Genomic DNA, 16085 nt, shown 5'->3' on the forward strand with positions numbered 1-16085 from the left:
CTCCGGGTGCTCTGGTTTCCTCCACAGTCCAAAGACATGCATTGAGGTTAAATGACTACTCTAAATTGCCCATAGGTGTGAATGTGTGTGTGAATGGTTGAGAGGAGAAAATCTCTATAATAATCCAATAGAAGGCAATGGGAAACCACGACTGTAATTTTCCTTAGAAACTTTGACAGAAGTCAGAATCAAGTTTATTGCGAAGTACGTTCTCACAGACAAGCAGAGCGGCCAAGTCACTGCAATGACGTCAAATAGTGAGTGAGTGAATCATTTTTTTTCTTTTAAATGGAGCTACATTATCTAAAGTAAAGCAGAATGTTGACTCTAAGCTTTCAGTTGCCCGATCAAGTTCTGTGGGGTCTGACAATGATCCAATAACAGCTGAAAACCCTTTCATGATAAATTGATAAATGTTGTGCAGTGTATTGATAAAACTTTGTGCAGTAGCACAACAAGGTTATATATTATTGCTCAGACATACAGTACCTTGCAAACGTATTTATCCCCCTTGGTGTTTGTCCCGTTTTGTTGCATTACAAGCTGGAATTAAAATGGATTTTTGGGGGGTTAGCACCATTTTATTTACACAGCATGCCTACCACTTTAAAGGTGCACGTTTTTTTGTTATAGTGACACGAACAATAATTAAGATGAAAAAAACAGAAATCTGGAGTGTGCATAAGTATTCAACTCCTTTCGTATGAAACCCATAAATAAGAGCTGGTCCAACCAATTCACTTCATAAGTCACATAATTAGTTGATTAAGATCCACCTGTGTGCAATCAAAGTGTCACATGATCTGTCACATGATGTCTGTATAAATCAACCTGTTCTGGAAGGACCCTGACTCTGCAACACTACGAAGCAAGCCACATAAAAACCAAGGCGCACTCCAAACAGGTCAGAGACAAAGTTGTGGAGAAGTATAGATCAGGGTTGGGTAATAAAAAATATCTCAAACTTTGAACATCCCAGGGAGCACCATTAAATCCATTATAGCAAAATGGAAAGAATATGGCACCACTACAAACCTGACAAGAGAAGGCTGCCCACCAAAACTCACAGACCGGGTAAGGAGGGCATTAATCAGAGATGCAACAAAGACACCAATGATAACGCCGAGGGAGCTGCAAAAATCCACAGTGAAGATGGGAGTATCTGCCCATAGGACCACTTTAAGCCATACACTCCACAGAGTGGGTCTTTATGGAAGAGTGGTCAGAAAAAAAGTAATTGCTTAAAAAAACAGGTTTGGAGTTTGCCCAACAGCATGTGGCAGACTCCCCAAACACATGGAAGAAGATTCTCTGGTCAAATGAGACAAAAATTGAACTTTTTGGCCATCACGTGAAATACCACGTGTGGCGCAAACCCAACACCCTGAGAACACCATTCCTACAGTGAAGCATGGTGGTGGTAGCATCATACTGTGGCAATATTTTTCATCTGCAGGGACATGAAAGCTGGTCAGAACTGAAGGAAAGATAGATGGCACTAATACTGGGCAATTCTGGAGGAAAACCTATTTGAGTCAACCAGAGGTTTGAGACTGGGACGAAGGTTCACAGTCTAGCAGGACAATGACCCTAAACATACTGCTAAAGCTACACTGGAGTGGTTTAAAGGGAAACATTTAAATGTCTTGGAATGGCCTAGTCAAAGCCCAGACCTCAATCCAACTGAGAATCTGTGGCATAACTTGAAGATTGCTGTACACCAATGCAACCCATCTAACTTGGAGTTGGAGCAGTTTTGCCTTGAGGAATGGGCAAAAATCCCAGTGGCTAGATGTGCTAAGCTAATAGAGACATACCCCAAGAGACTTGCAGCTCTAATTGTAGCAAAAGGTGGCTCTATAAAGTATCGACTTTTTTTTTTTGGAGGGGGGGGGATACTTATACACACTCCAGATTTCTGTTTTTTCATATTTGTTTGTGTCACAATAAAAAAAATGTGCACCTTTAAAGTGGTAGGCATGTTGTGTAAATCAAATGGTGCTAACCCCCCAAAAATCCATTTCAATTACAGCTTGTAATGCAACAAAACAGGACAAACACCAAGGGGAATAAATACTTTTGCAAGACACTGTATTTTAAATGAGATAATGGTCTGAGGTAGCTTCAGACTGTGGAAGTGCAACTATATTTTCTATATTTAATCCGAATGTTAGTGTTAGCTCGAGTGTGACCACCATTATGGGTAGTTCCTATGATGTTCTAATTAACCCCTACTGAATCTAGAATGGACATGAATGCTGTTTTCAGAGGATCTTCCAAGTTATCAAAGTGAATATTAAAATCTCCAACAACTAAGGCTTTGTCAAAGGAAACAACCGGGTCTGAAACGAAATCCACAAATTCAGAAACTGATCCTGGGAGCCGGTAAACAATTAGTAACAGAATTGACTGGGTAGACTCGTTTTTTGTGGCTATATAAATGTTACTATAAAGAACTTCAACCATATTGAATTTATAACCAGGTTTTTGTATTACACCTAGATAATTATAAATAACCGCAACACCACCTCCTCTGCCAGTTAGAGGAGGCTGATGTATATAACTGTATCCAGGAAGACTAGCTTTATTTAAATGCTACATACTCATTTCGTTTAATCCATGTTTCTGTTAAACACTGTACATTAAACTCCTGATTAGTAATAAGTTAATTAGCACTTTAGATATGAGATCTAATATTTAATAGTAATACTTTTAGATCAAAAGGTGCTGGCAGTGGCTATACAGTCAGTATGAGCCAATTTTATATTAAAATTAGGTTAGAACAAACTCAGTATTTCTACTTTTTTGTATAGTTCAGGGAACAGACACAGTCTCGCCACAGTGGAACCTGAGTGATGTCTGCTAGCTGCACAGTCAAGCCAGCTTAGCTAGTATGTCTGCTCCCTGGCTCTGGATTCAATAGCTCTACTATAATTCAAAACAAAGGTTATCATTTTGGGAGAAACAACTCCACATAGGCGGCACGGTGGTGTAGTGGTTAGCGCTGTCGCCTCACAGCAAGAAGGTCCGGGTTCGAGCCCCGTGGCCGGCGAGGGCCTTTCTGTGTGGAGTTTGCATGTTCTCCCCGTGTCCGCGTGGGTTTCCTCCGGGTGCTCCGGTTTCCCCCACAGTCCAAAGACATGCAGGTTAGGTTAACTGGTGACTCTAAATTGACCGTAGGTGTGAATGTGAATGGTTGTCTGTGTCTATATGTCAGCCCTGTGATGACCTGGCGACTTGTCCAGGGTGTACCCCGCTTTTCGCCCATAGTCAGCTGGGATAGGCTCCAGCTTGCCTGCGACCCTGTAGAAGGATAAAGGGGCTAGAGATAATGAGATGAGATGAACTCCACATACTCTAACTGATTAAAAAAATTAACAAAGAAAAGTTACTCACTGATGTGGGGATGTTTTCAATAAGGAGACTTTAGTAGTTATGGAAAGAGTCTCCACTGTCAGTATTTTGTAACATTCAGCAGGTTTTCTGCCAAGTGAAAACCTTCAGGACAGGAATGTGCACTTTTCAGTAACGTCCAGAAGCATTTTTGTCTCAAGAGCGAAAAGTGACTGAGAAATTTGTCTCATGGATTTTTACAGAATCTTAAATGTTTGTTAGTAAATTTGAAGTTGTACAAGAGGAATAACACTTTCAGACCTGCTATTCTAGGAAAATAGTTAACTTTGGTGCTAATGGTCTTATCAGGTATCACACCACCCTAGAACAGCTTGCCTCATGTTTTATTCCTCAATTAAAAGCATGCATCATTTAGAATTTGTTTGCTTTCAGTTAAGAACTTTATTCATCAACTTACAGAAATAGACAGCATCTTGGACAAAAAAAAGTGAAGACTTAAAATATTCTACTTTGTGTGTTTTCTGTAACGTCATTCCAGGTTTAAGGCACAGCCAAATCTCAAGTATTTTAAACCATCAAAGAGCACCCTATACACTCTGCTGGTTCACGAAAGAAACTTGTAACAGAAGTCTTATTACTGACCAAAAACAAGATGCTGGATAGGTAGTCATGAACAGTGCAACCTTTAAAATGTTGAACATGTTTTCACTAGAAACGAAACATCCAAATGTATTTAAGAAAAAAAAACAAAACAAAAAAAAACATTATACATATCTAAAAATAGCAACTATTGTTGCTAGCAGCAAATATCTAGCAACAAGAACTACAAAACTATGATAAGTAGTGAAAAATATAAAGCAGACTAACTAAAGCTACAACATTAAAATCAATGGCAGTGTCAGCGACTTCATTTCATCATTCATCCAAATTCATTCAACCTCATCTGCTCTACTTGTTCAGACCAGTGTTTAACACTGGATAAACCCAAAAATGTTTGGTTTTATTGCTAAAACACCCAATTTAGCTCACAAATGACTTGTTAAATGAGCTTAGGAGTAAAAACCAGTGTGATTTTGGGGGGGACTGCACTAGAGATACATCACCCAGTAGACTACTGAAGTTGCACTACACTGCCACTTTGAAGTATTACAATCAAGCACAAGGACCCCATTTTAAAAACTTCACTGACAAAACACTGAAAATTAAGTGTGCGCATTTCAATGGGTCTCCAATACAGAGACAGTTATACATTTGACTGTGGGTAACTTGAAGCAGCTCAATTTGCGTAACGTTTACAGACCTATGCCACAAATACTCCTTTACACCAAGCTTGAAAAGACAATGAACACTTTACACAGTAGCCAACACTACAATTGAGATCAAGCATGTTCACAATAATGGTTATGAATATTTACTGGCTGTTGGTTTGGTAACAAATCTAAAATACATCTCTGTGCTGCACACTTCGTAATCTGGGCAGGTCCTTTAAATAACACTGCACCATTTAATACTTCCCTAGATATTGATTACTTAATGACCGAGTTGCTGTTTCACTGTAGGACAATTTTAATCGAACAACCATTAAGAGTAATTTTAAAATCCAAAATACTTTATTAGTATGCCTGTTTCGTATCCTTGTCCACATACAGTAGCTTACTTTAAATTTGTGGTAGTATTTCTGTTAGGAACACAGCCTTTGTTTTTATATGGGTGCATAAACCCACTTTTGGCTCATCACTGTACAAGGTTGTAAAAGGATAATGTGTTCTAAATGTCTTTGAAATTCAAACACTAAACGTATCTGTAAATCACAAGACATTGATCAGTGCAGTACAGAAAGCACACAAGACATCCAAAGCAAACACGTAAAACATCAAGTTCTTTCTTTTGCAAACAGTCCAAGACTATCTCACAGTACCGAGATCACAGAGAACTTTCAGGTTCCATTGCACCGCCATTCGCTTTGGTCACTGCTTCAGAAGGCTTCTCAAGATCTACAGACTCAACCTGAAGTGCATCTTGACTTGCCGTTTCTGGCTTGTCAGGGTCCTCAGTGGTCCCTTTCTGGGCTTCCACCTCTGGATTTATACTCTGCTCTCCTGCCTGTACATCACTGGGCTCCGGTTCTTTCTTCCCACCTTGATCCTCTTCATCCTGAGAAACTCTGTTAAACTGCTCCAGCTCAGTCTCTGTCACAGCCATCTCCATCTTGGCAGAGGAGTCAGGCTGCTGAGGTGTTTTCTTGATAAAAAGCAGGTTGCAGATGCAAAGTACGAGAGCTGAGAGGACCACCTCACAGCCTGCTAGCAGGAACACGTACATGTAGACCTTGGTGGCATCCAGGAGCCGACCTGCAATCCAATAAAATAAAAAAGGCTTATGATTTTACCTTTAATATATTATCCCAAGATCGGACATAAGTTATTGTTGTTCTTATTCTTATTAAAAAAGTGAACCGACCTGCACCAGGTGGCCCCACTAGCACAGCAATGGCCTCGACCAGGAGCACCAGGCCGATTGCACTGGAGAACTTTTCTGTTCCCACAATGGCCATTAGGACCTCAAACTGCAAGGCTCCCACCATTCCATAGGAGACACCGAAGAAAATACAGAAAATTACAAGTGCCGTGTAGTCCTTTGACATGGACCCTATAATATCGGTGGTACCATTAAAGATCATAGCAAAGCTGAAGAAGTAAACACAACGTGGGCGCACCCACTTCAGTCCAGCAATAATACCACATGTAGGTCTAGCAAAGATATCGACAAAGCCAAGAATGGTGAGCAGAAGTGCAGACTTGGTGTCTTCATTGCCCAGCTCTTTTGCATAGCTAACTACAAATACTGGTGGCACAAACAGCCCTAACACCATAATAGCTGCTGCAATGGTGTAGATGACAAACCCTCGGTCTTTAAAGACACTGAAGTCCAGCAACTTGGACTTTGGTTTTGGCTTTTCCATCATTCCTTTTGCTGCTTCCTGGTCATCTTTCCTCTTTGGTGCCACCAATGGCCTCATGAGGGCTGCACATGCACAGCAGTTAAGCAGTATGCCTCCGAGGATGAGGAAGCCACCACGCCAGCCATACTTATACTGAAGAACTTGGCCCAGGGGAGATAAACAGCACAGTGCAACGGGACTCCCAGCTGCAGCCAGTCCGTTGGCCAAGGGTCTTTTTTCACTGAAGTATCTATTCAGCATGATGAGTGAAGGCTGGAAATTCAAGGCCAGACCCAAACCTGCAACAAACCCCACACTGCATTAGACAATTAACTTAAGGGTGCCAGTTGTAAGCTTAGTTCAGCATCATGAGTGTTTACACACTGACTTATTTAAAAGCAAGATACATGTTATGAACAATTCACCCGTGATGACTCCAGTGCTGAGATAGATATGAAAAATGTTGCTGGCAAAAGACGCCAAGATCATGCCAAGAGAAGCAAAGAGGCCACCCACCATCATCACAGGGCGACACCCAAAGCGATTTACTAAAACACTACACAGGGGACCTGTGAATCATAATGAATGAATCAAATTTTAATTAACCAGCTATTTATTTTCAATTCATTTATAAAGGCAGGTCATATTAGTTTAAAAATCAGACAATACAATCTTCCTTAGCTGGATTACTTCATTTAAAAAAAAAAGGGGGATTTTGTTCTACCTTTTTGGTGAACGCCAATACAGTTTAGCTCTAAAAGTGAAACCATATTACAGTGCACAATCATATTTCTAAAAAGTGTCCCAACCTGAACCATAGAGCATTGCCAGCAGAATCGAAGAGATCCAGGCAGTGTCACTGTAGCCCACACCAAACTCACGAATCAGCTCTTTAAAGAAGACGCTGACAGCTTTAGGAAAAGCATAGGAAAAGCCAGTGATAATGAAGCAGCCAAAGAGCACAGCCCAGCTCCATCCTCCATCAGGGGCCTTCACCCCACCACCTCCATCATCCACCACCACTCCTCCCATGATGCTCTGTTCAAGTCACTTGAAGCTGCTATGAAGAGAAAGAGGCCATGTTTAAACACAGATAAATAGGAAAGTGAAGTGTGCTCTCATGGGTCTTATCAACTGATCACAGCTTTAAAAGGACAAAGATTTATAAGAGAGCAAAACACTCCTAGTTTGGTGGCCAAACAAAGTGCATGAGAAAATGTGATGGAGCAAAAATACCATTGGAATGAAAGTTTCAAATGCCATTAAAAACACACCTCTGACCTATTTAATGCTGTACACTGGTGCTTCCCAAGACTAACCATTCCCAACAGCCAGGGTGTTCTTCCTAAAACACACTAGCTACCATCAGTAAAGCCAAGTGCTTTACAGTATTTAACAGAGATCATCAAGTGCTTTAAAATTACTGTTGCTTAATTCTGCCATATGCCCATAGACACGTGATTAGCCAGCTCATGGCTTATGAGATGTAGCTCAGAGAGGCTTAGCTGTTTTTGATATGCCCCAGGAGGTACACAACTCATTAAAAGTTCCAGCTCGATATATCATTAGCAAAATACCATCAGTGGTTATCGTTGCATTGTTTGTCCTCCTATGGGTTTATATTTTGTTTTAAAAAAAAAAAAACCCTGTACTTGTGTTCTTGGGTTTGTGTCTGGAAGCCAATCCACTTGAAAAATAGTGTCTCATTATTTAAATCATGATTATGCCCAGCTGTTTTCTAACAAAAAAAAAAAAAAAGGACCTTTGGCTTGAACAGGTAATGTGTTCTAAATGAATACAAACAGGAGGTGAAGAGTTCATTTTTCTTGTACAAGTGAATGGGAGGTTTTAATTTTACTATTGAGGTTTTTCACCTGACGTCACAGGGTCACATGACGCCCCGGTGTCCGCCATTTTGAAGGTCAAGCTACATACTAACGCTGCAGACAGAGAGGGAGAACCAGCTTGAAAAAAAAAAAAAAAAAAAACATGTTACAGACACCGGATCCAATGTAAATAGCTGCCAGAGCGCGCTCCAGCTTGCTCCCCCTCAACTTAACCAGCGATCCGGCTTGCTCCCGGAGTGCTCCGGCCGAGGTTCCGGAGCGCGCTCCGGCTTGCTCCCCCTCAAATTAAGCAGCGCGCTCCGGCTTGCTCCCGGAGTGCTTCGGGAGCAAGCCGGAGCACGCTGCTTAATTTGAGGGGGAGCAAGCCGGAGCGCGCTCCGGCAGCTATTTACACTGGATCCGGTGTAAATAGCTGCCGGATCATAATTACAGTAAACTAGTAAATACAGTAAAGGAAAAACTTGAGACTGAAAAGGTTTTAACAGTCATCCAAATGACTGAACGTAAACATTGCTACAGTAACATACCAGCTACTATGCTGTTGACATTAGCTAGTGCTAACAGCTAGCTGCTAGTACACTGCTACAACACAGACAGACCCTAATAATACAGTTTTTGGTCATTGCCTGGTGACAGCAAATTTATAACGGGCCATGTCTCAGACTAAGAAGTTATTTCAATGACATTTAATAACACTGTTTATCCTGAGGACCGAAAGTAAATGAAAATGTGAACAAACCTTAGCTGTAATAAGATGGCGACCACCGGCTCCAGGGACGACCCACTGATGTAGGCATGTTACCCAGCCTGACAGAAAATATTTGTAGGCATCCAAACTCGTATACGCTTTCAGATCAATACCTGTGTATGGCGATGGGTTTTTAACGACATAGGTATACAGATCATGTGGGCCGAAGTCAGGTAAAGACGAGGGCTTCGTGTACTTCCATACGTCAGTGAACAATCCTGGTGGAAGCAGGTAAACGTCGTTCTCTAAGCCTGCTAACCTCAATTTTTGCAAATACCTCTCCCTCTGCTCGCCCTGTAAATGCCCTACGTCGCTGGATAGTGAAGGTGTTTTCTGCATCTCGCTCCTTTTTCTTTTATGTTTTTCGTTTGTCACCTTCCTCGCATTCAAACTGATTCGAGCCGTGACATCCAAAATGGCAGCCTAACGATGCATCACATGACTTGGTCACGTGGGTGAAAAACCTCAATAGGCACACAAGAGCAGTCAGATAAAGTGTGCAGGACAAACAAAGACCATGTTCTGTAAGTGCTATTCATTTAGTCATTAGTAATTGCCTTGTCTGGGTCACAGTGGTTAAAATTAGGCTTCTAGTTGTTGGAGCCAGAATTCACAGACCAAGTGGACGGTGTGAGCATTTCTACCTCTGGTATCTCCCCCCCTGCCCAGTGTCTTTCAGAGGCATAGTTGTAGGGTTAATATTTAATATAAAACTAAATACTCATTTCAGTTTAGGCAATGTTGAGAGGAATAGGCCCTGGATCTAATGCAACTCTGACCAAGATAAAATAAAACAATGGACATTCCTGCCCATCATACTCCAGCTGAATGTTGTCTCACTCTTTCCTGATGCACGATTTCAGTTACTCAACAGTTCAGGGTCTCTTTCAAACTGGGGTTGTATAAATGGAGAAAGTTTATTGCTAAAGGAACACACTGGACATTAGGGAAGGATGCGACACCCCTTGATTTGTTCCATTAATGTTTGAAAGCGTAACATGTATTAAATAAAATGTCCGACATACAGGACACACAGGCAGCTTAAGACATGCTTAAACAAAATAAACAAAAGTTAAATTTGAAATCCCTTTTCTTTTAGAAAATATTCTAGTTTTACTACTTCAAGTTAGCCCACTATTATGCATGAGCTCACTGTGTGGAACATAACCTATGACAAAACATCCTGTCATTAGAACAACCCATGAAATTCCCCTTTAACACTCTTGCGCAAACCCTTTCAAATGTGCGTAACTATATTGTTACTTAGAAAGGAAAGTGTTTACAGGACACTTAAGGTCACCCACCTAAAATGGTTCCATACAATCATTACAGCCTATATAAATAACTTAAGTGGCATTACAAATCCAAGAGAATTTCCAATGACGGACAAACAAGCAGTGGTAGATCAGGCAGTTAGCATTCATTGAGAACCTACCTAGCTGCTCCCTGGGGTCTTTCCACATGCGATTGTAATGGTGTCCAGGCTACATCTCTTGTGAGGCTTTTGTGGGTTGGAGTTTGGATAAACGCTACTTAACCCTGTCCCCTGCACCCAGGCTTAACTTGTACTAAATTAGGACTGTGGCATTAGTCGTCACTAGAGCCATAATTAAACATCAGTGACTGTACACACATTCACTCTGCATTCCCAAAGAGACAGGTATTTGCTGGGGAGGCCGATGTTAAAGGATAGTGTGCGCGCACACAAGGTTTGAAAGGCAAGTTCCCTCCTTGTTGACCAGGATAAGCACAGAAACCTGTTTAAAATAGGTCAATCCTTTCCGTTTAATACGTATCCATCTTTTAAAAAACAAAAACAAAACCACAGTACCATAACTGCATTTTAGACTAGACTAGGTAAAGGATACATACAAAATCAAAATACAAACCCGTGCAAATACCATCTCAGCAACAAGGAGAGGTAGAGTTTATTACTCTGGTTTCTGAGAGGTAGGGTCACAATATTTATCCAACCATCCATTACCTATAAAGTTTATCCATCAGGGTACAGACATCAGCTGGATTCAGGCAAAAGTGTGGGTCACCAATCTATCACCAAGTTAAGACAGAGATAAACAACCAACCAGTCACACGTTCACACCTATGGGCAATTTTGAGTAAACAGTTCCTCTAATCCCAAAGTCTTTGGGCTGTAGGAGGAAGTTAGAGCACCCAGAGGGAAAACAAGCCTTTTATCCATCCCATTTAGCAGGGATGTATGATGATCTTTCTTTAGGATTAAAAAACATATGTTATAAGCAGTAAATTGATTCCAAAATAAACATTTAAAAAATGGCTGTGTTATTATATCAAATTAAACAACAAGTGCATAGGGCTTCATTGAACATGATAAAGTTGACAAAAATCCTCCATTTAGTGCAAGTCAAGGTTTGGATCAACCAACTAGGCTACTTAATTGAAACCCCTATCTAATAGATCTGGCAAGAAAAAAAGAAAAAACCTCAAGCAAAAAAAAAAAAAAGTTATGTCCATGAATGTAACGGAGTGACTCTATAGGATGAAAACTAACACCCAGTGCAGCTCACAGCACGTCATAGTGTACGTGACTAGACTGGAGTATTACTTCTCCTTCTTAGTAATTTAAAAAAAAAAAAAAGTTACTCCACCTAGTGAACCTGGAAATGAGTAGAGTTCCAGTTTCACATCATTCCGATGCGCATGGATCACAAGCTGTAGGTTATTAGGTTTCTATAACCTAGACCTAGAGGATCATTTCGCGACCTCAATTCAAACAGCCTCGTGTTGAATGAAAATAGGGCCCATAAAATAATTACAGCTGCTTTATTAGAAATAGGTTGGAAATATTACAGAAAACCAACCTAGTGTGAGGTTTCAAAACAGGAAAATATATGGAAGATTATTTGTTGTCCATAGAAGAAACAAACAAACACTCAGAAACCGACAGTGTTGCAGGTAAACAAGTTAGAATAATAAATATATATAAATAGAAATTAATTGTGCCGGATTCATCCGGCTCAGAAAGACCTGTTAACAGCTGGACACCAGGAACAAAGCAAACGCTTAGAGATACTAAAATAGCCTACCTTATCGACTTTCAGCTGATAAATATGTCCTTTAGTATCACAAGCATGGCTCTATCCGACATGAACTGTATCTCACACACCTGAGTGTGGAAACCGTGGACGTGCGCAAATGATGCGCTTTTCTAGTGCGACGTGCATCATCATCATCATCATCATTCTCCCCTCCCCTCCCCTCATCACTTCCTCCTCCTCCTCCTTTTCACTGTCAGCTTAATTTAAGAGAACTTACAAAACCTTGTACATGTTAACAAACCGGTTCTCTGCATGTCCATTACAATACACATGTTCCAGATGTGTATCACTGATACCTTTATTTGTAATGTGTAAGCTATTCTCTGAGCTTAGTCATTAAATTGTTTTGAATGATCTGTTAAGCTATTATCACTCTCGGATGCCATCAATCACTTTGCTTTAAGTTGTATGAGCTGTAAGGTCTGTGCGACAGCAAAGCACTCAGGGCTACGTGATGCCAGGCAGGTAGTGATTTGATGTGTCGTTTGTGAATGATTCGACTCTTTAAGGTCATTCCTGAGAGTCGACTTGCATATATAGTACGAGGCAGTTTCAAGTTTCAGGTTTATTAGTGATGCAGTGCAGAGCACAGCATCACTATTGTTCTTCTATGCGTTTCTTATTATTATTATTATTATTATAATTATTATTATTTATTTATTTTTTTCTTATTATTATTCATCTTCCGTACCGATTTTGATTGCTAATAACTCAATAACCGTGCATCGCACGCAGGCGGGCTGCATACGAAAACGTGCGGCTCGGTCGGACTCGGCGTGCTATTACTTTGCCCGACATTCAGTTAAACCCTCTAGCGCCACCAACGGCTCAAGACTCAGGTACATTTCTGCTTGTAACTTTTCAACCGTTGGTCCCATTTTCGAAAAGGTCTCCCTGGAATCCTTGGACCCAGCCGAGTCCAGTGCACCCTATGACGTCATTTTCCGCCCGCCTACTTTTCCCGCCATTTTGATTTTATTCTTGTTCATCTTTCCATGCAAACTTTGATTGCGTGTAACTCGGTGACCGTTCATCGCACACGGGCAAGCTATATATCAAAACGTGCGGCTCGATCGGACTCGGTGTGCTGTTGCTTTGAACGTTCCTGTGTGAAACCCTCTAGCGCCACCAACGGCTCAAAGTCTCGTGTAAATTTCCCATTCATTTTTATGGAGTTTTTGGAAAACTTCAAACGTCCCCCTCTGCGTCTCCTTAGCAGGCCCTTAACGTCGTGAAATTTTGCACACTGTTTCTTCACACACTCAAGGTTCGTCTCAGCAAGTTTCAAGTCACTGGCTTAAACTCTCTAGCGCCACCAACTGCTCAAACTCGAGGGTGCAGGTCGCCGGTACGTTTCCGCTTGTAACTTTTGAACCGTTGGTCCGATTTTCGAAAACTTGGTTTCGCTGGACTCATTGGGCCAGGACGAATCCAGGGCACCCTTTGACAAAATTTTGAATACGGGAAAGTTTTCCCGCAATTTTGCATTTTGTGAAAATCACTTAAAATGCTTCTCATCCCTCATTTTTTGACCCATTTCTCCCAAACTTGGTAAATTGCACCACTGCACTCAGCTGCACAACACAATTACCCGGTGTTCAGAATTTCATTAACGTGGGGCCGTGGCGGCCAATCAAATTTGCGCCCGCAGCTCGAGGTCGCTGGTACATTTCTGCTTGTAACTTTTGAACCGTTGGTCCGATTTTCAAAAACTTGGTATCTCTGGAATCCTTGGCCCATGCCGAGTCCATAGCACCCTTTGATGTCATTTTCAACCCTGAAACATTTTCCGCCATTTTGAGTTATGCGAAAATCAATCATACTGCTTCTCCTCCCTCAATTTTTAACCACTTTCTCCCAAACTTGGTCTTTGGCTTCTTGGGGCTAATCTGCATAATACACTTGCCCGGTGTTTGCGGTTTCAGGACCGTTTGGCCGTGGTAGCCAATCAAAATTGGCCGCGCAGACGCGAATCAGGATGTTTGCTCATATCTCGGCCGCCCTTTTGCGTACCTTAACGAAACTTCGTGGCATTATGCCGCGCCCCTCCACAAATGCCAGCAAAAAAATTGGGACAGTCTGGCCGCTAGGGGGCGCTATACCTAGGGACAATGTCTTTTGCCTCTTATCTCATGCTGCCTTTTGGGTGGTCCTTTCACCTTGTTAGTGATGAAGTTGGTGTCCCTGGATTCCTTGGGCCCAGACGAATCCAACTATGACATCATTTTCCGCCCACCTACTTTTCCCGCCATTTTGAATTTACTCTTATTCATCTTCCTTTCAAACTTTTGAATGCGAATAACTCATTAACCATTCATCGCACACGGGCAAGCGATATATCAAAACGTGCGGCTCGATCGGACTCGGTGTCCTATTGGTTTGTATGTTATTCTGTCAAACTCTCTAGCGCCACCAACGGCTCAAAGTCTCAGCTACATTTCCCATTCATTTCTTTTCGGTGGTCCTTTCACCTAGCCTCATATCTCAAGCTGCCTTTTGGGTGGTGCTTTCACCTAGAGGCCTGGCTTCACGCACTGCATCACTCTCGCGATTTCCCGCAGGGGAATTGTCTAGTTGTCATATACTATCCATCCATCTATCCATCCATCTATCCATTATCTGTAGCCACTTATCCTAGAGGGTCGCTGGAGCCCTGGGATAGGTCATCACAGGGCTGACACATAGAGACAAACAACCATTCATACTCACATTCACACCTACGGTCAATTTAGAGCCACCTAACCTGCATGTCTTTGGACTGTAGGGGAAACCGGAGAACCTGGAGGAAACCCATGCAGACACGGGGAGAACATGCAAACTCCATTCATTTACCAGTAATGAAATTCTTAGCCTTAGATAAGCATAAGCAGCTTTATATAAGCAGTTTTATTATTCATCCATTATCTGTAGCTGCTTATCCTGTTCTACAGGGTCACAGGCAAGCTGGAGCCTATCCCGGCTGAGAGGCAGGGTACACCCTGGACAGGTTATCGCAGGGCTGACACGTAGAGACAAACAACCATTCATACTCACATTCACACCTACGGTCAATTTAGAGTCACCAGTTAGCCTAACCTGCATGTCTTTGGACTGTGGGGGAAACCGGAGCACCCGGAGGAAACCCACACAGGCACGGGGAGAACATGCAAACTCCACACAGAAAGGCCCTTGCCGGCCGCTGGGCTCGAACCCAGGACCTTCTTGCTGCAAGGTGACAGTGCTAACCACTACACCACCGTGCTGCCCCATATACTAATTGATAATTATGCAGACATCATTTACCAGGAATTAATTTCTTAGCCTAAGATAAGCATAAGCAGCTTTATATAAGCAGTTTTATTATTATTAATTATTATTATTTATTTCCAATTAGAGGCTACTATAACTATTAGATCAATAGATTACTGGTAGCCAATTTTCCTAGCTAGCCTACGTAAGTACGTATGTAACTTAAGTCTATGTAACTTTCCTCACTGATGCTAACCTGAGGTAATTTTTAAAAAAATTTAGGTTAGTACCTCAAGGTTTTAGGTTAGTTTTAGTTAGGGGGTGCGCGTTATTTTTCTGACTGTTGAAAATTTGTACAATTAACGTGAAAGCTGTTCTTGAAATACTTCACCAATGTAAGCTTCTCAGTGGATACATGTTTTCACTGTTTCCAACATAGTCCTTAGAGCCAACTTCTTCTTCTTTATTTGCCTTGTCTGGAGCAGATATTGGTGGTCATGATCCTCCATTTTTCTCGGTCATTTGAGGTCCTTATGAATGTGTTATTGTCGGTGCTATTGTCAGTAGTCCAGTTGTTAAGGCTCTGAACTACATGAGTTCACATGTAATTAGTTTTGCTTTTTTTTTAAACAAGAAAATAAATTTGTGCAAAAGGGGCGTTTTGCCCCAGTAGTGGGGTAAGTCTCCCTCTAATGTGGGGTAACATGCCCCTAGCCTGTCAAAGCAATTCGCTTCATGCATTAATAGCGAAATCACAAGATAAGCAGTTTTATTATTTATTTATTTATTTCCAATTAGAGGCTACTATAACTATTAGATCAATAGATTACTGGAAGCCAATTTTCCTAGCTAGCCTATGTAAGTATGTACGTAACTTAAGCCTGTGTAAC

General features: G+C 41.5%; 1 protein-coding gene across 3 annotated transcripts; it reads right to left on the bottom strand.

The window, feature by feature from the left end:
* Positions 1-3771: 3771 nt before the first annotated feature.
* Positions 3772-12092, bottom strand: slc16a3b (solute carrier family 16 member 3b). Of its 3 annotated transcripts, none has more exons than XM_060940076.1 (5): positions 11956-12092; positions 7105-7352; positions 6721-6864; positions 5815-6594; positions 3772-5705 (listed from the first exon to the last, which is right to left on the bottom strand). In XM_060940076.1, the coding sequence occupies exons 2-5, from the start codon at positions 7325-7327 to the stop codon at positions 5278-5280; spliced, it is 1575 nt and encodes a 524-aa protein (XP_060796059.1). In that variant the 5' UTR covers positions 7328-7352; positions 11956-12092; the 3' UTR covers positions 3772-5277. The 3 variants fall into 3 exon arrangements, with proteins under 3 accessions (XP_060796059.1, XP_060796058.1, XP_060796060.1); XM_060940075.1 differs by having other exon boundaries at positions 7105-7355; XM_060940077.1 differs by lacking the exon at positions 6721-6864 and having other exon boundaries at positions 7105-7355.
* Between the last annotated feature and the right edge of the window lie 3993 nt (positions 12093-16085).

This window comes from Neoarius graeffei, chromosome 14 (genome assembly GCF_027579695.1).
Source record: "Neoarius graeffei isolate fNeoGra1 chromosome 14, fNeoGra1.pri, whole genome shotgun sequence".
NCBI lineage: Eukaryota > Metazoa > Chordata > Actinopteri > Siluriformes > Ariidae > Neoarius > Neoarius graeffei.